The sequence below is a fragment of the Apodemus sylvaticus genome, chromosome 18 (assembly GCF_947179515.1).
Source record: "Apodemus sylvaticus chromosome 18, mApoSyl1.1, whole genome shotgun sequence".
NCBI classification, from domain to species: domain Eukaryota; kingdom Metazoa; phylum Chordata; class Mammalia; order Rodentia; family Muridae; genus Apodemus; species Apodemus sylvaticus.
Window position 1 is genome coordinate 69,341,415 of NC_067489.1, and position 24,540 is coordinate 69,365,954.

At 48.8% G+C, this 24,540-nt stretch overlaps 1 protein-coding gene across 11 annotated transcripts in view; it reads left to right on the forward strand.

Annotated features, from left to right (window-relative positions):
- Eps15l1 (epidermal growth factor receptor pathway substrate 15 like 1) overlaps positions 1 to 24,540 on the forward strand; it is an 83,592-nt gene that overhangs the window by 14,375 nt on the left and 44,677 nt on the right. For all 11 annotated transcript variants that reach the window (XM_052162749.1, XM_052162750.1, XM_052162748.1 and 8 more), the window contains exons 2-9: positions 7,547 to 7,588; positions 8,062 to 8,151; positions 8,733 to 8,780; positions 12,691 to 12,786; positions 13,535 to 13,597; positions 17,692 to 17,817; positions 20,789 to 20,848; positions 23,132 to 23,365. In XM_052162749.1, coding sequence (XP_052018709.1) covers positions 7,547 to 7,588; positions 8,062 to 8,151; positions 8,733 to 8,780; positions 12,691 to 12,786; positions 13,535 to 13,597; positions 17,692 to 17,817; positions 20,789 to 20,848; positions 23,132 to 23,365 — 759 coding nt within the window. The remainder of the gene's footprint in view (positions 1 to 7,546; positions 7,589 to 8,061; positions 8,152 to 8,732; positions 8,781 to 12,690; positions 12,787 to 13,534; positions 13,598 to 17,691; positions 17,818 to 20,788; positions 20,849 to 23,131; positions 23,366 to 24,540) is intronic.

Consider the following 24,540-nt stretch of genomic DNA (forward strand, 5'->3'; position numbering starts at 1 on the left):
ATGGGCGTGTCTCACAGTTACATCTAGGCTCTGTTAGGCTGCATGTGTACACTTGTCTCCTGCCCGTTGTACCTCCTTGGTTGACATGGCTGCAGAAAGCTGCAGTCAGGCATATTAGCCTTTCTTCTTCTTTCTCTTCTGATGACTTATTTTGTGTGTGTTGGTTCCTGCATGAGTTTGAAATGTGAAATGTACACACAGGTGGTACCTTTGGAGGTCAGAGGAGGTGTTGGTTCCTTGGCACTGAGATTATAGGCAGTTGTGAGCTGTCTGACTCGGGTCTTTGCAAGCTCAGTATGGGCTCTTAACCACTAAGCCTTCTCTCCAGCATCTTCCACCATTGATTCCTTAAAGAGGGGTGGGTGGCTGGCAAGATGGTTCAGTAGGTAAAAGCACTTGCTGCCAAGCCTGGCAGCCCTGAGTTCAGTCTCCTGGATCCACAAGGTGGGAGACTAACCTGTCCTCTAGCAGGAGTGCACATACATGTACAGGGTTTTTAATCAAATAGAATTGCACACATGCACACAATTATTTATTTATTTATTTATTTATTTATTTATTTATTTATTTATTTATTTATTTATTTGGCTTTCTGAGGCAGGATCTGTCAGTGTAGTCCTTGGCTGTCCTGGAACTCCCTCTGTAGACCAGGCTGGCTTCCATCAGATCCGCCTGCCTCTTGCTTCTTGAGCACTGGTATTAAAGGTGTGTGCCTCCGCTGCTCGGCTATTTTTAATATTTTTTAATAAATTAAAAATTAAGAAGCCGCTAAAGATGCTGGCCACCAAGCCTTCTGATTTGAGTTTGAGCCCTGGGACCTACATGGTGAATGAGAACTGACTGACAAGTTTGACACGCGGATGCACCGTGGCATACACAGTTCTGCCTTTCTGTATCAGTCTGAGTGATTCCACATTAGCAGAAGTCTGGCTGGAGTTCAGGAAGTGGCCTAAGCCTGCACACCTCGACGCGCAGGTTAGTGTCTGCAGTTGCATTGCTTCTCCTCCACAGCAGGACCCAGAGTTTGTGTGTGTGCCTCTGCCAGCTCTGTCCCATGGCTGACGGTGACTTTGCTGAGTGGACAACAAGGCTGGCCCTCATGTTGTTCTGTAGTGCAGTCTACACATCGTGTTGCTCAAAACCCCCCGTGGGAGTGGGCCGCAATACTCTGTTTACTGCGTGGTTCTACAGGCAGCGCGTTGCACACCTGACCTTCTGGGACTGGCATGTATGAAGTACACTAGGAAACTTGCTAGGCTGTGTACAAGGCTCCTGGGAACAGCTGTGTTCTGTGTTTAGACCTGAGTCCTATTCAGAAGATGGTGCTGTGTGCTATGAAAAGTACCCATAACCTGAAAGCGCCCCAGGCAGGAAGCCCTGTTGGCTGGACACTTTGCAGCCAGATGTTCTCCCAGCACATCTGTGAGTGAGGAACGGTGACCTCCTGCCCTTTATGGTCTTGTTCCTCATTTTTACCTTTATTTATTTATTTGTTGAAGTGCTGATAATAAAACCTAGGACCTTGTCTGTGCAAATTTATGCTCTGCTGAGCCACACCTCTGTTACTTTGTTAACTTTAAAATAATTTTATTATTATGGAGGAGATAGAGCATTGCTACATTGTGTGTGGAGATCAGAGTGGGCACAATATGCATATGGCGGTCAGAGGACACTGTATATGAAGCGATCCCTTTTCTTCCATCTTTATGTAGGTTCTGGAGATTGAAGCTAGGTCCGCGTGGTGGTGGTTTGAATGCAAATGGCCCTCGTAGACCATATATTTGAGGGAGTGGCACTATTTGAAAGAACTGTACAAATTAAGAGGTGTGGCCTTCAACCAAAGAGCATATATGGGATGGTCTGAGGCCCGCGGCACACGTGTAGCAGAGAACTGCCTTGTCTGGCCTCAGTGGGGGAAGATGTGCAGAATCCTGTAGAGACTTGATTGCCTGGGGGAGTGGGGAACAAGGGGAGCTCCCTTTTAGAGGTGACTCTGGGAGAAGCAACTGGGAGGGGGCAACATTTGGGATATTAATTAATTAATTATTAATTAATTAATTAAAATGTAATAAAAAGAGGTGTGGCCTTGTTAGAGGAGGTGTGTCACGGGGTGAGTTGTGCGGTTTCAGAAGCCAAGTGAAGCCCAGAGTGTGTCTGTCTCTCTGAGATACAGTTACAGCCGCGTGTGCAGCTTGGTTTGTGCGCTGCCATGCTCCTGCTGTGACGAGAATGAACTAAGCCTCTGAAACTAAAACCCTTTTGCTGTGATCCTGGTGTTTTCTTACAGCAATCAAACAGTATAGAACAGTGACTAAGACATCAAACTTGTAATTGGGTCATCTTGCCAGCTTAGTTTTTTTTTCTTTTTTCTTCTTTTCTTTTCTTTTCTTTTCTTTTCTTTTCTTTTCTTTCCTTTCCTTTCCTTTCCTTTCCTTTCCTTTCCTTTCCCTTTCTTTCTTTCTTTCTTTCTTTCTTTCTTTCTTTCTTTCTTTCTTTCTTTCTTTTTCTTTTTCTTTTTCTTTTTCTCTTTCTCTTTCTTTCTTTCCTTCCTTCCTTCCTTTCTTTCTTTCTTTCTTTCTTTCTTTCTTTCTTTCTTTCTTTCTTTCTTTCTTTCTTTCTTTCTTTCTTTTCCTTTTTTTTTTTTTTTTTTTTTTTTTTTGAGACAGGGTTTCTCTGTGTAGCCCTGGCTGTCCTGGAACTCACTCTGTAGACCAGGCTGGCTTCAACTCAGAAATCCCGCTTGCCTCTGCCTCCCAAGTACTGGGAATAAAGGCGTGCGCCACCACCGCCCGGCTTTTGTTTTTCTTTTCTCCTTTTTTTTTTTTTTTTTCAAGATACGGTGTCACCATGTAGCCCTGGCTGTCCTGGAACTCAACCATATAGATCAGGCTGTCCTTAAACTCACAGAGATCCACCTGCCTCTGCCTTCCTAGTGCTGGGATTAAAGGTGTGTACCACCATTGCCCCCAGTTTTTAAAAAAACAAAACCCCTTTTTTTTTTTGGAAACAGGTTCTTGTGTAGCTGAGGTTGGCCGCGGATCTGTTCTCTAACTAGTGATGTCCTGCCTGCCTTTCCTGAGTGCTAGGATCGTCTGTGTCGCTTTAGAGGTGGAGCCAGGCTTTGTGCCAGCGAGGCAGCCTTCACCCACTGTGGAGAGCTGGGATGACAGGACTCTCACACACACCTCTGCAGGCTGGTCAGGGTCTGGGCTTCCATGCCTCCCTCCTATACCAGGGCAGTATGTGCTCCCTGGGGAAACTGCAGGCTGCGCCTGTTTCAAGTGGCTTTGTATGCTCAGTCTCTGGCCACTATCGGCTTTGGTTTTATAAAATACACTATTGTGGAGCCCCAAGAATGCATTTTCTCAGGTCACAAGCTCATGTAACTGCCCAGCTCTGGCACACCTAGGCTGTCTTTGCAGCAAGTTAGAATAGAGTGAAGGTCTCCTGTCCTGGGGCTCCTGTAAGTCCCAGCACTCACTGCCTGCATAGGACAAGGTCCCTTGTCCCACCTGTCTGCCCTGAAGTGTTGCCCTCTAAGATGACCGAATGAGGAGCTCATGGCCAGGCATGGTGGCGTACATATACTACCAATAATCCCGGCCTTAGGGAGCAGAGGCAGAGCTTGCTGAGCGTTCGCCATGAGCCCAAGCTGCTGGTTGGCTCCGGACACACACCAAGAGGCCTTGTGTGAACACAGTCTTCAGATGGCAGGGCGGGATGCGAGACAGGAGTGAGCAGGCAGCGAGGAGCTCTGCTCTCACAGGAGGGTGAGAGGCTCTGGGTTCTGCAGGGTGCCTGACACTGCCCGGGTTCTGATCCTCCTCCCGTGGGGAAAGCGTTGGCATGACAGGCATGTGCTATTGCATTTCGTTGCAGGAATTTTCCTGTCCAATTTCATCAGTACAGAGAGGGTCTGTAATTGGACGGGGAGATAGGGGGCAGAGCTAGGAGTTGTGGAGAGGGTACGTGCGTGTGCAAGGAGGAAGGGAGAAGAACCAGGATGGGTTCAGACGTTTTCCTGTGTGTGTGTGTTTTCATAATGTTAGAAATATCCTATCTCGAAAAACCAAAAAAAAAAAAAAAATCTAAAGAAAGAAAGAAAGAAAAGAGAGAGAGAGAAAAGAAAGAAATACTGGGATAAGGCTTTATCACTTTTACTTGGCTCTGGAATTACTGTATCGACATCTTGTAATTGTGTCTATGAGATACATAGATCTAACTGGCTGACTAACTGAGATGGAGGGTCATGCTTTACTAGATAACTGGGCTGTGTGGGCGCTGGGCGGAGGCGAGACGAGCTGGCAGGACCCTCGCCAGAGAGCTGGCCGAGTCGGGCTAGAGCGGACAGGCTAGCAGATCATGGGAGCGTGGGCATAACCAGCGGAGGTTGCGAGTCCTTTGGCAGGCTAGCCCTGTGGCCCAGGGGCACGAGGTCTGCAGATGGCCACTGCCTTGCTGGCACTAGTGTGGCAACATGCTGGCATTCATTTTTAATATTTCCCATAACGGTGTTTCACTGTGTTCTATTTATTTGGAGAATGGATTATACATACTTTTGTCATTTACATTCTTTCTTTTGTGTCTTTTTACCCCTGCTATCTGTTGAGGGCTATAGAACTTGAATCCTCCAGTGAGGGACTGCGGGCATAGCTCAGGTCGAGCTGGCCTAGCAGGTATGAGGCCCTAGGATCAATCCTGAGTACTATAAAACACAAAATAAGCCCTCCTCAAAGATTCGAAAATGTAAACAAAACAAAACAACAAAGCCAGCGTGCATGGGTGTGGTGTGGACAGTGCAGCAGAGCTGTCAAGACAGATGGCATTGGGCATCGCCTTCCTTCCACTGTGTGTGCGGCTCTGGCTGGTTCAAGAGCTACCTCTTCTCTCACAGAAGGGGTGCTAGGAGGATAGCTGCCCTTACACATGCTTTGGAGGTCTAATTCAGTGTCTCTTACTTGCCTCCTAAGCATCTCCTCAGCCCCAAAGGTCCAAGATCTGTCCATAGCTGAAGCTCAGTTTCGGCTGAGCACATAGGAAGTAGATATGGCAGGAGCCGGCTGGACGAAAAGGCTTGGGAAGAGCCTTTTCTTGGCGGGCCCCTGCAGGGTTGGAGCTGCTGGGCTGTGATCCCTAGACCATCCACTCCACAGGAGTATTGGCACATTCTCATTTTCTCCAGAGCTGTAATGTTTTGAAGCTGCTTCAGCAGCAGTGTGCAGAACTGCCCCATGACCTCTCCCTGCCGTCTTGCCCAGCTGAAGGAAAAGTGAAGGGACCTCAGGGACCTGCATGCTATGGTTTAAGTGGAAAGCGTGGTGTCCTGGCAATGTACTGGGCTGTGGCCATCTTCATGTCCTTGCCCTCAAAGCTTTGTCCTTTGGTCCCTAGACTTGTGTGGGTAGCTTGTGTGGAAAACAGAGGGCTCTGTCCTTGTCTGGGAGCTCAACCTGGGGATCACTGCCTGCATCATGAGCTAGCTGCCTGCATCATGAGCTAGCTGCGACTGCGGTTTCTGTTCATACCTGTTTCACAGATTGGCCAAGTCTGTGGCCTGAGGCTTGGATGGTGTAACGGTGAACACTTAGGCCCCAGGAAGCAATGGCATAAAAGGAAGCGTGAATCACGTGTGATGTTTGCTGTTTCCTCATCTGTGTCCACAGCACTCTGCTGCCCTGCCCGGTCCTTCCAGTCCCAGGTTAGAACAGGCTTGCGTGGGCCTGGCTGTGGCAGCCTCTGAATGTTGGGCCTTGTTTCTCTTTCTTTTTTGGATTTTTGGTTTTTTCAAGACAGGGTTTCTCTGTGTAGCCCTGGCTGTCCTGGAACTCACTCTGTAGACCAGGTTGGCCTCGAACTCAGAAATCCGCCTGCCTCTGCCTCCCAAGTGCTGGGATTACAGGTGTGCGCCACCACCGCCCGGCTAATTTTTTTTTTTTCTTTTTTGGATTTTTGGTTAGGGCCTTGTTTCTCTTGACAGTTCATCTGGCAGTTGTGCTTGGTTTGGGTTTTGTCTTTAGACAGGGACCATCAGTAGCATAGGCAGGCCAGGCTAAGGAAGTGTTTAAATGTTTTTAAAGACAGTCTCATTATGTTTAGCCTTGGGTAGTCTGGAAATCACTATGTGGACAAGCCTGGCTTCAGACTCGGAGATCCTCCTGCCACTGCCTCCTAAGTGCTAGGACTTGGAGACTCCACAGACCTTAAGGAAGTGTTGATAAACCTCTCACAATGGCTCAGAAGGTCCCTCCATCTCTCCACAGCTGTGTGGTTGGCACCCTTCTCCTCCATCTCTCCACAGCTGTGTGGATGGCTCCCATCTTTAAGTTACCCTTAGCTCACTCTCTTCACTCAGTCCTGCTGTATTTTGTGATGTGTTCCCAAGGCTGGGCTGTTGATCAAGAACAGATTTTTCTCCTGTAAGCCCTGGTGGCTGAGTTGGCCAAGCAGGACACCCACATTTAGCCAGGCAGACAGAGTGGCAGGACACACCCTCCCATGGGGAATCACTTCCGGGATGATAGCAACCTGAAGCTTCAGAGTATGGAGGCCCTGGCTGCACTAGAAAGTGCCCCTCCCCCTGCCGCTCACTGGGGTTGTTGCCCCTGCATCTGGACTTCAGTCTTCCAAAAGCCCCAACAGAGAAAGCCCTTTCATATAGTGGCTTGGTTGTTTACTTGGTTTTTTGTTTGTTTGTTTGTTTGAGACAGAATAGCACTAAATACTCCCGGTTGTCCTGACTGCTGCCTCAGCTGTCCCTTCCCCCAGGGCTGAAGACCCCACTGCTGCTACCCCACTACACTTCCCCGCTTGGGGTGGCTTCCTCCCCCAAATGACTCCTTCTTCCCTATAGAGGTGTCCTGTTGAGGCCAGTGAGGGAGGTAATAGGATAAGTGGGACCCTGTGGACAGAAGCTTGGACTGAGCAGACATGTTCTGGCTGATTGTGGGTATCCTTGGGCTTCCTGCACAGAGGGAGTGGGTGCTTTCAGCACAAGACCGTGTGTCCTGGAAGACCCCTGCAGCATGAGTCTGTGCACTGCCAGCTGTTAGGCAGCTGGTAGAGGGCCTGGAAACAGCCAGATGAGTGCATGCTGGTGACCCAGGGTCACATACTGACACGCCTAACACATGGGGCTTGGAAGAAGGCAAAGGAAGGGGACCCTGCTTTTGCCACTGCCTATGTGAGCCCTCTGTGCTGGGGATGCGGGGACACACATCCTTACTAGAACCAGGGCATATTTTGGTGATGGCAAAAGATTGTGTATTGTTACCTCCACTTAAGAGGCTAAGGCAAGAGACCACTTGGCTTGAAGCTAGGTGTAGCAGTCGCTACCTGTATATCAGCACTCATGAATCTGAAGCTGGAGGATCACTAGGATCTTAAGGGCTGTCTAGCAGTGTCTTGTCCCAACAGAAATGAAACAAAACAATGAAAGACCCACCTGGATAGTGCCTGAAGAGAAAAAGGCCAGGATGGGAGGGTGCTTCTGTGTTGGCAGGCCACATGTCTGCTTGTGAGCACTTTGTGACTCTTCTGTTTTGTTTAGATTCCCAGTGGAAATCCATTATACGAGTCTTATTACAAGCAGGTATGTCTAAGTGTTATCTTCTTTTTCTTTTCTGTATAGGTGTGTGTTCACCTGTACCATGGCATGCCTGTGGAGGAGTCATGGGTTCAGCTTTCTCCTTTAACCATGTGGGTCCCAGGGATCAAACTCAGGCTATCAGCCTTGGTGGTAGGCGACTTTGCCAACCATCCATTTCTCCAGCCCATCATTGCCTTTATATATGGTGTGTGTGTGTGTGTGTGTGCGCGCGCGTGTGTGTGTGTGTGTGTGTGTGTGTGTGTGTGTGTGTGTATGCATTCCTGTGTGCATGTATGTGTTGGTGCTGTGGGCAAAACCCAGAGCCTCTTACATGCAGAGCTGCTCAGCCACTGAGTTGCACCTAGCTGCACATTATCTTTGTTGAGGCTGGGCTTGCATTTAAAGCAGCTTTCTGTGAGTACAGATGGAGACGGTATCTCTGAGTAGATGTGTTGACTCTTGCTGTCCCCTTGCAGGTGGACCCGGCCTACACAGGGAGAGTTGGGGCAAGTGAGGCTGCACTGTTTCTGAAGAAATCCGGACTTTCAGACATCATCCTGGGGAAGGTAGGGAAGATGAATCATGGTTTCCTACGTCCCTGGAATGAAAGCGGCTGTGTTGCTCTTCTCCAGGGCAGGGCTAGGACACCTGAGCCTCTTAGCTGTAAGTGGTGGGTGTGAAGACAGGCCTGGATGAAGCTGTTAGCCTATCCTTACACGTGGGAGGCTAAGGCAGAAGGATCGGCCTGGGCTACATAGTATGACCTGTCGTGCAAAAATAAAGCAAAGCCATGATGCCAGGTATGGGGAACAGTCCTTTAACCCCAGCACTCTGGAGGCAGAGGCTGCTAGACTCCTTGAGTCTGAGGTCAGTCTCAGGTGGTAGTCACCTTCAAGGCACTGGCAGCAGACCAGAGCAGAGTGCTTTTGGTGTCTTGATATCTATAGGTTCACGTTGCCATGTATCTAAATAGGCACCTTCACCCTGGAGAGCTAAGTGGGCACAGGGCGTTCTTTGGGCCCTACCACCAAATAACCCCAGTCTGGAAAGGCTGTTGGCTCTGTCTCATGACAGAGAATGTGACTTGTGTTCTGTGTATTGTTGGTGAGCAATACTCACACTCACGGGTACTTTTGTGTCTTCACAGATCTGGGACTTGGCAGACCCTGAAGGTAAAGGGTTCTTGGACAAACAGGTATATATGCACACATGGAGCAGGGGAGGCGGGGCTGGGAACCCCTGAGGCTGGGTTACTTGTACATTTCCCATTGTCTGCTATCATCCACCATGGCTGCCAGGCTCCAGTGAGGTGTTCTCACTGTGGGAAGACACAGGCTCCTGACTCAGTGGCATGCCTTTGATTGTCCTGTGCCTGTCTCCGTTTCTTTATCTGTTGCTGTGGTAAATTGCCTAGACAGAAGCAGCTTAGAGAAAGGGTGCCTGTAGCTCACAGTTCCAGTTACAACCTACTTTGTGTGCGCGCGCATGCACGCATGCGTGTTGGGTTGGGGGCAGTCAAGGCAGGAGGAGCCTGAAGCGGCTGAACCCATCCAGTCAGGAGCAGATGGACAGTCAATGCAACAAGCCAGTGCTCAGCTGCTTCTCCCTGTTCCCTCAGCCCAGGCCTGGCCCAGGGGTGGCGTGGACATATGCAGGTAGGTCTCCCTGACTCAGGGGCCCAGGAAAACGCCTCCTACCTGTGTGAAACAGCCCCTCATTGAGACTTTCGTCCTAGGTAGTTCCCATTGTGTCAGGTAGACTGAACTAAACACCAGCAGGCTAGAGAGCGGGTTCAGCTGTTACAGCGTTCAGGTTCCAGCACCCATATTTGGCAGCTTAACCATCTGATCCAGTCTCAAGGGATCAGTGCCCTCTTCTGACCACTCAGAACACACACACACACACACACCTTTAAACAAAAAAAAAAAAAACTGTAAATGATTAAAACTTTTTAAAAAATTAAGATAATTAAAATTAATTGTACTTGATATGGTGGTATACACTTTTAATCCTAACACCCAGTCAACGGAGGCAGATGGATGGATATCTGTGAGCACCAGGCCAGCCAGGGCTACACAGTGAGACAGTCTCAAAACACACACACACACACACACACACCCGGCGTGAACACATTGAAACACACACACAACACAGGATGACAGCACAACACAGAAATGTGTGTGTGTGCATGCATATGGCCCATGGAGAGCAGAAGAAGATGTCAGTTGGAAGCTGCCACATGTGGGTGCTGGAAAATGAGGTCTGGTTCTCTTCATGAGCCACACATGCTCTTAACCAGGTAGCCATGTCTTCAGCCTAAAGACTGTTCTATAGCAAAGTAATTCTACACTTTTTTGGAAATTTATAGAAAATGCCAAAAGTAGTTTGGTGGGTTCCTGTGTACCCCTTCTAGCCCATGTCTGTGACCAGCTCTCCCCAGGGATGCTTATTAACACAATTCTAACACCATGTCAGACTTCTGCTGTCACAGCACTTGTACTGGCTGGTTTTATGTGTCAAATTGACACAGGCTGGAGTTATCACAGAGAAAGGAGCTTCAGTTTGGGGAAGTGCCTCCATGAGATCCAGCTGTGGGGCATTTTCTCAATTAGTGATCAAGTGGGGAGGGCCCCTTGTGGGTGGTGCCATCCCTGGGCTGGTATTCTTGGCTTGTACAAGAAAGCAGCAAGCAAGCCAGTGAGAAACATCCCTCCATGGCCTCTGCATCAGCTCCTGCTTCCTGACCTGCTTGAGTTCCAGTCCTGACTTCCTTTAGTGATGAACTACAACATGGAAGTGTAAGCTCAATAAACCCTTTCCTCCCCAACTTGCTTCTTGGTCATGATGTTTGTGCAGGAATAGAAACCCTGACTAAGACAGCACTAAACCAGGGCCTGCAGCCAAGGTGGCCATGCCCCAGTGTAGCACCATGGAGGTATGCGCAGCGCTTCCCTGGAGCCCCAGACTCTGCTCTTAAGGGACAGTCTGAGTGGCCTTCTGTCTGTCCTCACAGTGCTGGCCCCGGAAGCCGTGTAGCAGGCTTTGCAGTACCGTGCTGACAGAGTTGTGAAGGTGGCCCTGGCCCTGGGTGCCAGTGGGTCCCCAGCTCTTCTCCCAGCTGCTGAGGCTGTTCTTGTGTCCCAGGTCCTCGAGCCTGGCCATGTGCTAGCCACCAGCATCTCCCTTCCGTGAGATCTGCGTGTGTGGCTGCTTAGTGACGGTCCTGAGAACCCGTTGGCCGCTCCTCGGACCGTCATACTGCTGTTGTCAGGTTTCCGGGCAGCACGTGCTCCTCCGCGGCCCACGGAAGACGTGGCGCTAAAGCTGTCCATGAAGCGCTCAGGGTTTGCGCTTCAGGCCAGGAGAGGTCTGCTGCGGAGGGAGGTCTCAGCCTGCCTCAGCCTCCACCACTGACACAGACGACCAAAAGCAGCTGCAGACGAGGAGCTTATTTGACTTACAGGTTATAGTTCATAACTGAGGGAAACCAGGGGAGGACCTAGAGGCAGGAACCTAGAGGGAGGAGCTGAAACGGCCGTGCAGGGTGATTGCTTACTCCCTATGGCTTGCTCAGCCTACTTTCTTATAGAACTCGACCACCAGCCCAGGGGTGGTGCTATGAATCATTAGTTAGGTAAATGTCCCACAGATCTGTCCACAGGCCACTATAAAGGAGGCAGTTCCTTGATCAAGGTTCTTTCTTAGCTGACTCTAGTTTGTGTCAAAGTTGACGGCTCACCTCAGGTCATGCAGGCACTCAGGAGGCTGAGACAGGAGGGTTAAGCAGTCCCCCTTCAGACTCAGCTGCATGGTAAGAGCCTGTCTCCAAAAAGGAGGGTATAGAGATGGTGCAGTGGTTAAGAGTGCTTGCTGCTCTGTCAGAGAACTAAGTTCAGCTCCCAGCACCCACACCAGGCTGCTCAGAATTGCCTGTAACTCCAGCGCCAGGAAATCTGACACTTCTGGACCCTAAGGGTACTTACATAAGGGTACACACACTCATTATTAAAAGTAGCAGAACTTATTAGGTGGTGGTGACACACGCCTTTAATCCCAGCATTTGGGAGGTATAGGCAGGTAGATTTCTGAGTTGGAGGTCAGCCTGATCTATAGAACAAGTTTCAGGACAACCAGGGCTACACAGAGAAACCCTGTCTCAAAAAACCAAGCCAACCAACCAACCAACCAACCAACCAATCAAAAAAACCTAACAAGGAACTGGAGTGTTCCTTAACTCAGTTCTTAACTCAGTGTTAAGAGCACTGGCTCTAACACTTAACTTGAGACTTAACTCTTAACTCGAGAGTTCCTGTGTTAAGTTCCTAGCAACCAGTGGTGGCTCACAGCCATCCATGATTGAATCTGATGCCTTCTTCTGATGTGCAGGTGTGTGTGCAGACAGAACACTCATACATTAAAAAAATAGGTTAAAAAACACAACAAAAGCCAGGCAGTGGTGGCGCACACCTTTAATCCCAGCTCTTTGGAGGCAGAGGCAGGCGGATTTCTGAGTTCGTTACCAGCCTGGTCTACAGAGTGAGTTCCAGGACAGCCAGGGCTACACAGAGAAACCCTGTCTCAAAAAAACAAAAACAAATAAACAACAAAACAAAACAAAAAAACCCACAACAAAACTAACTAAAAAGAAAAAGTAGGTGAGTGAGATAGTTCCTGTGGAGAAGGTGTTCGCTGCCGTGCCCAACAACCTGAGTCAACCCCTAGACCCACGTGGTGGAAGGAGAAAGCTGACTCCGCACGGTCCCTGAGGTTTACATGTACGCTAGTTCCTTCAGTACCAGAACACAGTACTGCATTGGAGGAAAGCTCTTGTTTGGAATCCCTAAGGCTTTACGTCCTACTCCTGGGCCTACAAAGACAGAAAACAAAGTAGGATCGATGTGTGACCCATCAGTCATGATGAGTGTGTGCCTGCTCCTGCGTCTCCTGATCTAGAAGCTTGTTACCTCTGGGAACTCCATTTGCTTGGGCCTTCTCAGTGCTCAGGACTTACTAGTGGCTGTGGTGCTGCAGTCGGCACAGTGGAACTGAGAACTGTACCGTCTGCCTGCCTTATGGTGTTGAAGCCTCTTTTTTTGGGTTGACAGGGTTTCTATGTTGCACTGCGACTGGTGGCCTGTGCACAGAGTGGCCACGAAGTCACCTTGAGCAATCTGAGCCTCACCATGCCACCACCAAAATTTGTGAGTACTCACATCCTCCTGGATGTGTGTGTGCATACATGTGAGTGGCAGCTCAATGTTTCTCTTTCCTGTGTTTTAGTCAAGGTGAAATGCATATAAGTCTCCATTTTAAAATCCACAGTTCAGCTAGGCATGGCAACTCACACCCTTAATACCAGCACTTGGGAGGCAGACAAATCTCGTTTGAGTTGGAGGCCAGCCTGGTCTACAGAATGAGTTCCAGGACACAGTGAGATCTTGTCTCAAGAACAAAACAAAATAAATAAATAAAATAAGTAAAATAGAGTGCACAGTTGGGTGGCACTTATACATGACAGTGTCGTGCAGCTGTCATCCTGAGTCCCAGTTCTCACCTCCCATAAGGAAGGCCCTGGGCCTTAATCTTTGTTCTCCATTACCCAGTCCTTGGCAGCCACCCATTGTCTTCGGTGTACATTTGTCTTTTGGGGAGGTTTCTCTTAATGGAGTCATACAGAATATGGCCTTGCATGTGGCATTTTCCCTAGCCTGCCCACATCATAGCCTGGATCAGGAGGATATTGTTATTGTCATGACCTAGGCTGGGGACAGCTCATTTGTCCACTGTTGGCTGTTTGGGGACTCGCAGAGTTACAAATGGTCATGGATCTGTGTGCACACCTGTGGCTCACACCTGGGAGGGGAGCTGTGGGGTCATAGGTCATCCCTATTTGGTGGCCTTCCCATTTTGGTGTAAGATCCTTTGGTCACATGTGCCTTTCTTCCTCAGCATGACACCAGCAGCCCACTGATGGCCACACAGTCGTCTGCAGAGACCCACTGGGCTGTGCGGGTAAGTGAACAGGGACGAGCTGTTCATAGTGTTCAGAACATTCTGGAATACGTTTGCTTTTAGATGTCTCCACAGTGTTGCAGGATCGTATCTGTGTTTTGATTTTATTAGTTTTTAAGAATTTACTTTATTTTAAGTTATTTGTATATCGATGGTGGGTCTTTGTGGCCTTTGAGACCAAAAGTAACTCTGCAGCTGGAGTTACCAGCTGCTGTGGGCCACCTAATGTGGGTGTTGGGAACTGCACTTGGGTGCTCTCAACCTCTGAACCATCTCTCCAGCTCTTTAGTTTTTGTTTTTTACTTATTGAGAAAGGATCTCAATCACCCAGACTGATGTCAAACTCAGACTATAGCTGGAGCTGCTCTTGACTCCTGACCCTCTGCTCCTGTCTCTCCAGCCGGGAAAACGGCTCTGCCTAAGCCACTTCTCACGTCTCTTCACCACAGCTGGAGCAAGGAGCTGAGGATGTGAGGTTGGAGTTAATTCCTGAGCTCTCAGTGCACATTTGAGGCTGGGTTGCTTTTATTGGTTCTTCAAAATAGATGGGAGCCGCCCCGCTCAGGCTCTTCCAGCCTCTCCTCCCTCTCTGAGATGTCCACTGATCTGCCAGAGCCCCGTGCTCAGCACCTGAGGTGTTCTTTTCCATGCGTAAGGTCTTGTGGTCTTGCCTCTTGGGAAGAAAGCTAGCAAGCAAGCATGGTGGCTGTCTTCATCACTATCCTGTTGGTAAAGGGACACGGCGACCTCAGCAATTCTTTTTTTTTTTTTTAAGATTTACTTATTTCATGTACGTGGGCATACTGTCGCTATCTTCGGACACACCAGATGCCTATTAGAGATGGTTGTGAGCCACCATAGTTACTGGGAATTGAACTTAGGACCTCTGGATGAGCAGTCAGTGTTCTTAACCACTGAGCTATCTCTCCAGCCCGACCTTAGCAATTCTTATAAATGAAAGCATTTAACTGGGGCTGGCTTATAGTTGCAGAGATTTAGCTCATTTTCATCATGATGGGAAGCATGGTGGTGTGCAAGCAGACATGGTGCTGGAGAGGTAAAGAGAAAGCCTCTGGACCTGGCTTGGGCTTTTGAAACTCCATAGCCCACCCACGATGACACTTCCTCCAACAAGGCCCCACCTACCCCAACGAGGCCCCACCTACCCCAACGAGGCCCCAACTCCCAGTAGTCACTTCCTATGAACCTTTGGGGTCATTTTCATTCCAACCACCACATTCCATTCTCTGGCCCCCATAGGCTTGTAGCCATATCATAGTGCCAAATGCACTCAGCCTAGCTTCAAAAGTCTCCATAGTCTATCCCAGTCTTTGCCTTCTTTATAAGTCTAACATCTTTTCTGAGATTCCTGAGATTCCTGAGATTCTCTTTAACTGTAATCCCCTGTAAAACCAAAATGAAAAAATGGATCCCATTTTACCAACATACACTGGCACAGGATGTGCATTACCTTTCCAAAAGGAAAGAAAAGGAGCACAGTGAGGAAATCCTGACAAAAGCAAGACTGAACATCAGCAGGGCAGACTCCATGCTCTGCATCCACCAACGTCTGATGTCAGAGCCCTTCTCAGTGCTCCAATGCACCCTGCTCTGGATGGCAGCACTCCCTGGAAGTGGTATCTCATGGTGCTGGCGTCTGTGAGGTCTCTAAGGCAGCCAAGCCTCACCTTCACAGCTTCACATACTGGCCTCTAAGCTTCACGCAGGGACACCCCCCTGCCTGCCGGGCGACAGTGGCTTTCCTTAGTCATGGAGGGAGATTCTTTCCTGTATCGTTTCCCCTAAAGCCAGAACCAAATAGTCAAAGCTGCCAAGTTCTGCTAAGTTCTTGGCCTGTCTGGAACATGGCCTTCTCATTTGGTCACATCTTCACCAGCTTCCTGTTTTTGATGGTTTCCTTCGCTGCCTAAGCTTGGTTGTCCTGGACTTTGCTCTGTAGTCGGGGCTGGTCTTGAACTCAGATCTGCCTGCCCCTGCCTGTGAGTGCTGGGATTATGGGTAGCACTACCATGCCTAATCCTAAACTTTTTTAAGATTTCTTTTCAGAAGTTGGAAGCTTAACCAGGTGGGGTCTTGCCCTTAGGTCTTGGTAAGCACTAGACTCAGCTCCGTCACACTTGTGGAACTTTCTCCTCTAGCTCCGTCTACCTTTTGTGTTTTCCTTGCTCAGCGTGCTCCTTTTACCACAGATGCTATGTCTGGGAGGCTGGCCCTTCCTGAAGGGAAAGAGGGGAGTGGATGCGGAGGGGTGAAGGAGCAGGGTGAGAGGGGCGGGGGTGCATGAGATGCAGTGCATAAGAATTTAAAAGAGAGAGACACAGAGAGAGACAGAGACAGAGAGAGACAGAGAGACAGCAGCACTAACCGCAGGACAGTTAGTACTGAGCTGCCCCTGCTTCTCCTCGGTCAGCCTTGTTAACCCCACACTCTTAATTTAGCTTCAGGTGCATCTCTCAGAGAAGGGACACTTTTTTTTTTTTTTTGTCAAATTATTGCAGAACGATCTCTTCGTCACATACTAATATTCTTTTTCCCTCAGCACTGGAACATGAGAAAGTCATGTTCCAGTTCAAATCACTCTCAGCACTGTCTTTTATGCTCCTACTAGGATGGTGCATTAAACCCCCATTTAAATCTTTCTTTCTTCCTTCTTTCTTTCTTTGTTTCTTTGTTTCTTTCGTTTTTGTTTTTGTTTTTTGAGACATGGTTTCTCTGTGTAGCCCTGGCTGCCCTGGAACTCACTCTGTAGACCAGGCTGGCCTCGAACTCAGAAATCCGCCTGCCTCTGCCTCCCAAGTGCTGGGATTACAGGCGTGCTCCACCGCCCGGCTACTCTACTACTTTCCTAATCCAGAGTCCCAAAGTTCACAAGCAGCAGGGCGAGGACTTCACAGCGGTGTGCCAGTTCCTGGTACCAGCTGGTGTCTTAGTCACTGTTTTATCACAGTGGCATAGACTTGTTATCCCAACACTTGGGAACTTGAGGCTGGAGGACAGATCACATGTTCAAGGACAGCATGGGTCACATAGGGAAGAACCTGTCTCAGAAACAAAAATGATGGGCTGGTGAGATGGCTCCGTGACTAGAAGTGCTGGCTGCCAAGTGTGGTGATCCTGGAATTCCTGGAATTCCCAGGACGGAAGGAGAGAACTGTCCTCTGATTGCCACACAAGTGCCATGGACTGTGTGCTCCCCCTCATGTGTGTATGCACAATAAGTAAGTTAAAACTTGAGATACAGGTTTACAAAACCTGTGACTCCTGAGTCAGAGTTGGGCCTACCACAAGTGTGGGCTGTGGACGCTCTCAGAATGGCGGCAGCCCCGCCCCATGGTTCACGTTCTTCCCCTTCCTCCTTGATCCTGTTAGCCATCTCTAGGATAGCTTTGAGCTTCTCAGGCAAGGGCTTCGCCACCAAGCTAAATCCTTAGCCCCGCTAGTTTGTTTCTCTGAGACAGGGTCTCATGTTTTCAAACATGCTGTGCAGCCAAGAATGATCTTGTACTCCTGATCCTCCTGCCTCCACCTTAAATTGAGTGCTGGAATTGTTGGTGGATTGTACGTGCTGGGGATGGAGCCCAGGGCTTTTTGTGCATGCTTCATGGGCACTCCACCCACCAAGCCACAGCACTAGCACTCTTTTCCAAACCTCTTTTGTGGGTGATGAGATTGGCACTCAAGCCTTTACTGCATTGTGCCTCATTGCGGCTTGTGTTCGCAATATGAGAAGTAAAACATTATTAGCACTTAGGTTGGCATTTGAGATAGGGTCTTCCGATCTAGCACAGGCTGGCTTCAAGCCCTCCATCTTCCTAGCTCTGTCTTGAGTGCTGGAATGAGAGGCTGTGCCATTGGTTCTACTAGAGGTTGACTTTGGTCATGTTCAGTCCAGAGGGAAATATCACCCTGTTGGCCTCTGCTCCCCAGGACCCAGGCTCATGGTGCCAGGGAGCTGTTTTTCCCAGGCCACAAATTCTCCCTGGAAACTCGGACGTCTTGCTCTCACTGAGTAGGCACACCTGGGTGTTGGCCCCTCTGCTTGCTCGTACTCAGTCTGGCTTCTCTCCTGGTAGGTGGAGGAGAAGGCGAAGTTTGATGGCATCTTTGAAAGCCTTCTGCCAGTTAACGGACTACTCTCTGGAGACAAGGTCAAGCCGGTCCTCATGAACTCGAAACTACCTCTGGACGTGCTGGGCCGGGTAAGGGGCTGGCTGGGTGCTTCCCCACCCTGCACTGCAGTGTGCTTGGCTGGTAACAGTCAGCGTTCTCCCACCCGTCACGCACTGTACCACCAGGTGGTCCCTCTTCCGCCCTGGCACCCTTCTGTTGTATGATGGGAGGAGGCACAGGCAGAAGGGAGAAGGCTTACATCTACTTGTAACCAGAGAGCCTGCGCTGACCTCAGAAGGAATCTTTCTTTTCTTTTGTGTGTTTGTTTGTTTCCACTTGATTTTTAAAAAAAGTGTCTTCATAAGAGTGCGCCTGTCTTAGTCTGGGTTTCTCTTCCTGCACAAACATCATGACCAAGAAGCAAGTTGGGGAGGAAAGGGTTTATCCAGCTTACACTTCCACATTGCTGGTCATCACTAAAGGAAGTCAGGACTGGAACTCAATCAGGTCAGGAAGCAGGAGCTGATGCAGAGGCCATGGAGGGATGTTTCTTACTGGCTTGCTTCCCCTGGCTTGCTCAGCCTGCTCTCTTATAGAACCCAAGAGCACCAGCCCAAAGGTGGTACCACCCACAAGGAGTCCTCCCCACTTGATCACTAATTGACAAAATGCCCCACAACTGGATCTCATGGAGGCATTTCCCCAGCTGAAGCTCCTTTCTCAGTGATAACCCCAGCCTGTGTCAAGTTGACACACAGAACCAGTCAGTACAGTGTTTTTGTGTGAGGTTCAGAAGACAACCTTGGAAGCTTACTAAACTGCTGTCGGTGTGTGTTTTACATTGGGTCTTTCAGTGGGCCTAGAATTTACTAAGTTGCTGAGCTGGGCTGACTGGCCAGAGAATTCAGGCATCATCCTGTCTCTGCTTTCCGTCACAGTACTGGTTTACAAGTGCATGCCACAACACCCAGCTTTAAAAAACAATTGCATTGACATTTCTTTTTTTGCTTTCTTGGGTTTCACAATGGATCCCTGGTTGGCTTGGGACTCTGTGTAGATAGTGCTGGTTTTGAAATCTGCTCAACCATACTTTCCGGTGCTGGGATTAAAGGCATGTGCTGCTGCCTTTAATCCTCTATGTGGGGATCAAACTCACCTTTCAGGCTTTCCAGCAGGTATCTTGACCTGCTGAGCCATTTCATTGGCCCTTGCTTTCTCTTTTTAAGGAAATGCTTTTTCCTGCCTGTCAGTATAAAGTTAAGGCACTTTCTTTTCTTTTCTTTTCTTTTTATTTAAAGATGTATTTATTCATTATATGTGGGCACACTATTGCTGTTTTCAGACACACCAGAAGAGGGCACCAGATCTCATCACAGATGGTTGTGAGCCACCATGTGGTTTCTGGGATTTGAACTCAGGACCTTCAGAAGAGCATTTGGTGCTGTTAACCGCTGAACCATCTCTCCAGCCCCAGTTAAGGCATTTTCAACTTGAAGGTTTAGAAATAGTCTTAGATATTTCATTTTTGGTCTTATCATTTTTGAGATGGGGTCTCCCACTTCCCATATTGGCTAGAGGTAACCTTAAACTCCTGATCCACTTCCACAGTTCATTTCTTTGATTTATTTATGTTAAAGCCTCAGTTTTAGTTGCTGTGGCAACGCACACCTATAAACCCAAAAGGAGGAGCATAAATTTGAGGCCCACTCATTTTGTGTAGCAAGATCCTGCATCAGGAGTCCCTTATCAAAAATGAACTTCACATTTGTTCTGCAGGCCCCTACTGAGGACTCTGGTGCTCCAGACGGGCATGGCAGCTTGCTTCATGGTCTGTGGGTCAGGCAAGCTTGCTCTCTGTGGGGCGTTGCTTCAGAGGGACCGAGGTCTTTCAAAGGCCCTTATCCTCTCATAGAGCCTAAAGCAATAGACACTGTGGTCCTCAGGGCCTCTGAGACTGTCTCCTAATGCCCATTAGATGTGCCTCGACCTCCCAAGTTCTATAACTATGAGCAGCACCTGTCCAGCTACATTTCAAAATAGACTTTAAAGTCTGTGATATTGGGGCTGGGTCTTAGGGCTTACGAGCACTGCAGAGGACCAGGTTTGATTCACATTTCGGTTGAAAGGGTTGCCTGGGAAAGAGCATGCTGCAGGAAGAGCACAGAGGATGGTTTGAGAGAGCTGCAGGTGTCTAGACTGTTGACTTGATCGTTTTAGGTAGGGTCTTAGTTACTGTTCTGTTGCTTTAAAGAGCCTCCACGAGCAGAGCTACTCTTACAAAGCATTTCACTGGGGGCTTGTGTACAGTTTCCGAGGGTTAGTCAGTTATTATCACCGTGCTGGGAAGCATGGCGGCAGCAGCGCACACAGTGCTGAAGCAGAGCTGAGAGCCGCCCTCGTCCCCAGGCAGAGCAGCAGGGAGAGCCTCGCCCCACAGGGACACAACTCATCTAGCAAGGCCGCACCTCCTCATCCTTCCTTAGCAGTTCACCAACTGAGGACTCGGTTTGCAAATATGTGAGCTGGTGGGGCCATTCCCACTCAGCCCACCACAGATAGGCTCTTGCTGTAGAGCCAAGACAGGCCTGTAACCCTCCATGTAGCCCAGGCTGGCCTTGAGCTTCCAGTCCTCTTGTCTCAGCCTCTTGTCACAGACTAGTTCTTAAATGTCTCTCCTCTCCTCTCCTCTCCTCTCCTCTCCTCTCCTCTCCTCTCCTCTCCTCTCCTCTCCTCTCCTCTCCTCCCCTCCCCTCCCCTCCCCTCCCCTCCCCTCCCCTCCCCTCCCCTCCCCTCCCCTCCCCTCCCCTCCCCTCCCCGTGTGATTGTGTGTGTGTGTGTGTGTGTGTGTAATGTGTGTGTGTGTGTAAAATGTGTGTGTGTGTGTTGTGTGTGTGTGTGTGTGTGTGTGGCTGTGTTAGAGAACAGGTAGACAGCTCCCTAGGGGCTAGAGACCGCCTAGGTCTCAGGCCTGTGCTGGGTGAGCCTGACAGGCCCTCCCTTCCTTCCTTCCTTCCTTCCTTCCTTCTCACACCTCCTTCTGGATTTGTCTGTGCCCTTTAGGTTTGGGACCTCAGCGACATTGACAAGGACGGACACTTGGACCGAGACGAGTTTGCTGTGGTAAGTCCTCTGCGTCCTGTCTGTCCTTGCTGAAATCTAAGGAAGCACTCCCTTTGGTGGGCGCTGCAGTCCTGTGTTTTGAAGTGCTTATTTTCACATCATCCCAGTACTGAGGAAAGGGTTAGGAGTACAGGAGACTCCAGATTCTCTTATCCAGTGTGATTCTCTTACAATGCCTGCTTCATCCTCCTCCTCTGTGGGCTGGCCTGGAACTTGATCTACAGAACAGGCTGATCTTGAATCCAGAGATCCACCTGCCTTTGCCTCCCAAGTGCTGGGATTAAAGGCCTATGCCACCACTAGCCTATTTTTGTTTTTTGTTTTTTGTTTTTGTTTTTTTGTTTTTTTGAGACCGAGTCTCGGGTAATTGAGGATGATCTTTTTGTTTGTTCTGTTCTGTTCTTTGTTTTTTTGTTCTTTGTTTTTTTGAGACAGGGTTTTCTCTGTGTAGACCAGGCTGGCCTCAAACTCAGAGTTCTGCCTTTCTGTCTCTTGTGTCCTGGGATTAAACGTTTAAAGGCTTTAGCCATCACCGCCTCCTTGAAGCTGGTCTTGGACTCCTGATTCTCGTGTCTCCATCTCCCAAGTTCTAGCATTATAAGCATATACAGCACCTGGCTTTCCAGTTACATTTTAAAATAGACCTTAAAATCTATAAGATTGGGGCTGGAGAAATGTCTTCCGGCTTAAAAGTACTGCAGAGGACGTGGTGTTGCAGGGCTCTTGTGAACCCATCTAAAGTATAAATAAAAACATGGAGACGTTTATGTAGTTTAAAGCTTTAGGCCTTTTGCTGGGGCAGTCTCCAGCTACTTACTCCATCCATTGTGACACTGAGACCTACCAAGTGGCTAGCTCCTCACCTCCCGCTCCAATCCAGTCCACATCTGTTCCCTTCCTTGTCCTCTTCCAGTTTCCTGCTCCTGCCTGCGACTATCCTACTAGGACCTGCCCTGGCTATTATATACCTGCCGTCAGCTCACTATCACAACCAGTCAGCAGTGAGACAACACTTCCTACATTTCTTAAATTGCCTTTAGGCAATGAGGAACTTACCTGACCTTCATGTTTTGGGTATAAATTGAGTGTATAAATCAGAAGCTGGTGATGGGCCAAATTTCTATAATAATACCAAAATCCTGCCTGCATTTAGCTCTCTGCTGGTACAGTAATCAACAATTAAAAGTACAGAGACACATCTTATTACAGTGTGAGGAAGGTCACGCCGGCAACCCAGGTTGATTCTCTGCTTCCATAGCTGACTCGGTGGCTCACAGTGTCTGTAACCCCAGCTCCAGGGGATTTGATGTACCTTCTGGCCTCCATGGGCACTGCACACACAAAGTATACAAACACAGGCAAACACTCAGGTATGAAAGTAAACCTTCAAAAGCTGTGATTTTCGCCAGTGTGCCTACCATCCCAGGACTTAGAATGCTGAGGCAGGAGGATTAGGATTCAGGTCCAGCCTTGACTTCATACCATGACTTTGCCTCAGAACAAATAAATACTTAGACATGACTTAGAGCATTCTCCTACAGTGCTGTAGCTCCCTGCTGTCTCACAGTGTCCTCTCTAGAGTCATGCTCTGTGTCTTTTCTTGGTGTCTATGCCCCTCCAGGCTTCAGAACTTTGAAAATCATAAGCCCCGGGGCTGGTGGTCAGCCTGCCTGCCGAGGGAAGGTATCAATGCCTAGGGACTCGGGCAAATCTATTACATATGTGTGCTTCACTTTCCCCATATGTCCTTAGCTGCTGCCGCTTTGATTGGTAATAGACTAGTAATGACTGTTGTAATTAAAACAAAGACTGGACTGTTTACTGAGTAGAGTTCTTGCCAGGCATGCCAAAATCCTGTGGACACAGCAGGAAGGTCAGGAGTCCAAGGGCACCTTCAGCTACTTGGTGAGCGTGAGGCCATCCTGGCAAACTTGAGATACCTGTTTTACACCAGTCATGGCAGTATGTTCTAGGAGAAGTGCTAGGAATGTGATTTTTTTTATTTCTGGAACTTTCTACCTAACATTTTCAGACCACAGGTAACTCAGATCTTGGGAAGGAACAGACAGTGGCCGTGTGCTGTGTCTGGGTGGCTGTCGTCCGTGTTCACTTCAGCTGCCCAAATCGGACATGTCTCGAGGGTGCAGAGGTGCTGATGCAGGAGAAAAGATAACAGCTTCCTTAGAGCCTTGAGGAGTCCCCGTGGCTCCCAGACTTCATGAGGCAGGCACCCCGTGTTCTCAGCCACCCTCCAGTGCCTTTTTCTTCTCATTGGCACCACAGGCCATGCACTTGGTGTACCGCGCCCTGGAGAAGGAACCAGTGCCCTCTGTCCTGCCCCCACCTCTCATCCCACCGTCCAAGAGGAAGAAGACAGTGTTTGCAGGTGCTGTGCCTGTCCTGCCTGCCAGCCCACCACCCAAAGACAGCCTCCGCTCCACACCGTCCCACGGCAGCGTGAGCAGCCTCAACAGCACAGGCAGCCTGTCCCCAAAGCACAGTGCCAAGCAGACTCAGGTCAGTGCCAAGGCCTCGTCTAGACCATTTCTCATCAGCAGGAAAGAGAACGCTTTGATCAAATTCTTTTAACTTTATTAGAGGTATGGGGTTAGAGAGATGGCTAGTGACTAAAGCATTCTGACTGCTCTTCCAGAGGATCAGGTTCCGTTGCCAGCACTCACACGGCAGCTCACAGCAGTCTGTACTTGCTCATGTGGTGCATGGCTGTATGCAGCCAAACACCAATGTGCATTAAATGAATGATTGAATGAACACATGAATAAATAAAATAAAACAAAAAAGAACATTAAAATATTACCATGATTCACAATGAGCTTTCTTTCGGGTAAGTGGAATTGTCCCCTGGTGTGTATGGGGTCTGGACAGTGCTCTTTATTGCCAAAGTCCTTGTTGAAGTGATCCAGTGTCTTCCCAGAACCTGTGCATGTCCGTAGGCTCAGCTCACTGAGAACACTCATTCATTCATTTATCTGTCCCGTAGACTCAGCTCACTGAGAACACTCATTCATTCATTCATCTGTCCTGTATGTAGGCTCAGCTCACTGAGAACACTCATTCATTCATTTATCTGTCCTGTAGACTCAGCTCACTGAGAACACTCATTCATTTATTTATCTGTCCTGTAGGCTCAGCTCACTGAGAACACTCATTCATTCATTCATTCATCTGTCCTGTAGGCTCAGCTCACTGAGAACACTCATTCATTCATTCATCTGTCCTGTAGGCTCAGCTTACTGAGAACACTCATTCATTCATTCATCTGTCCTGTAGGCTCAGCTCACTGAGAACACTCATTCATTCATTCATCTGTCCTGTAGGCTCAGCTCACTGAGAACACTCATTCATTCATTTATCTGTCCCGTAGGCTCAGCTCACTGAGAACTCATTCATTCATTCATCTGTCCTGTAGGCTCAGCTCACTGAGAACACTCATTCATTCATTTATCTGTCCTGTAGGCTCAGCTCACTGAGAACACTCATTCATTCATTTATCTGTCCTGTAGACTCAGCTCACTGAGAACACTCATTCATTCATTCATCTGTCCCGTAGGCTCAGCTCACTGAGAACACTCATTCATTCATTTATCTGTCCTGTAGACTCAGCTCACTGAGAACACTCATTCATTCATTTATCTGTCCTGTAGACTCAGCTCACTGAGAACACTCATTCA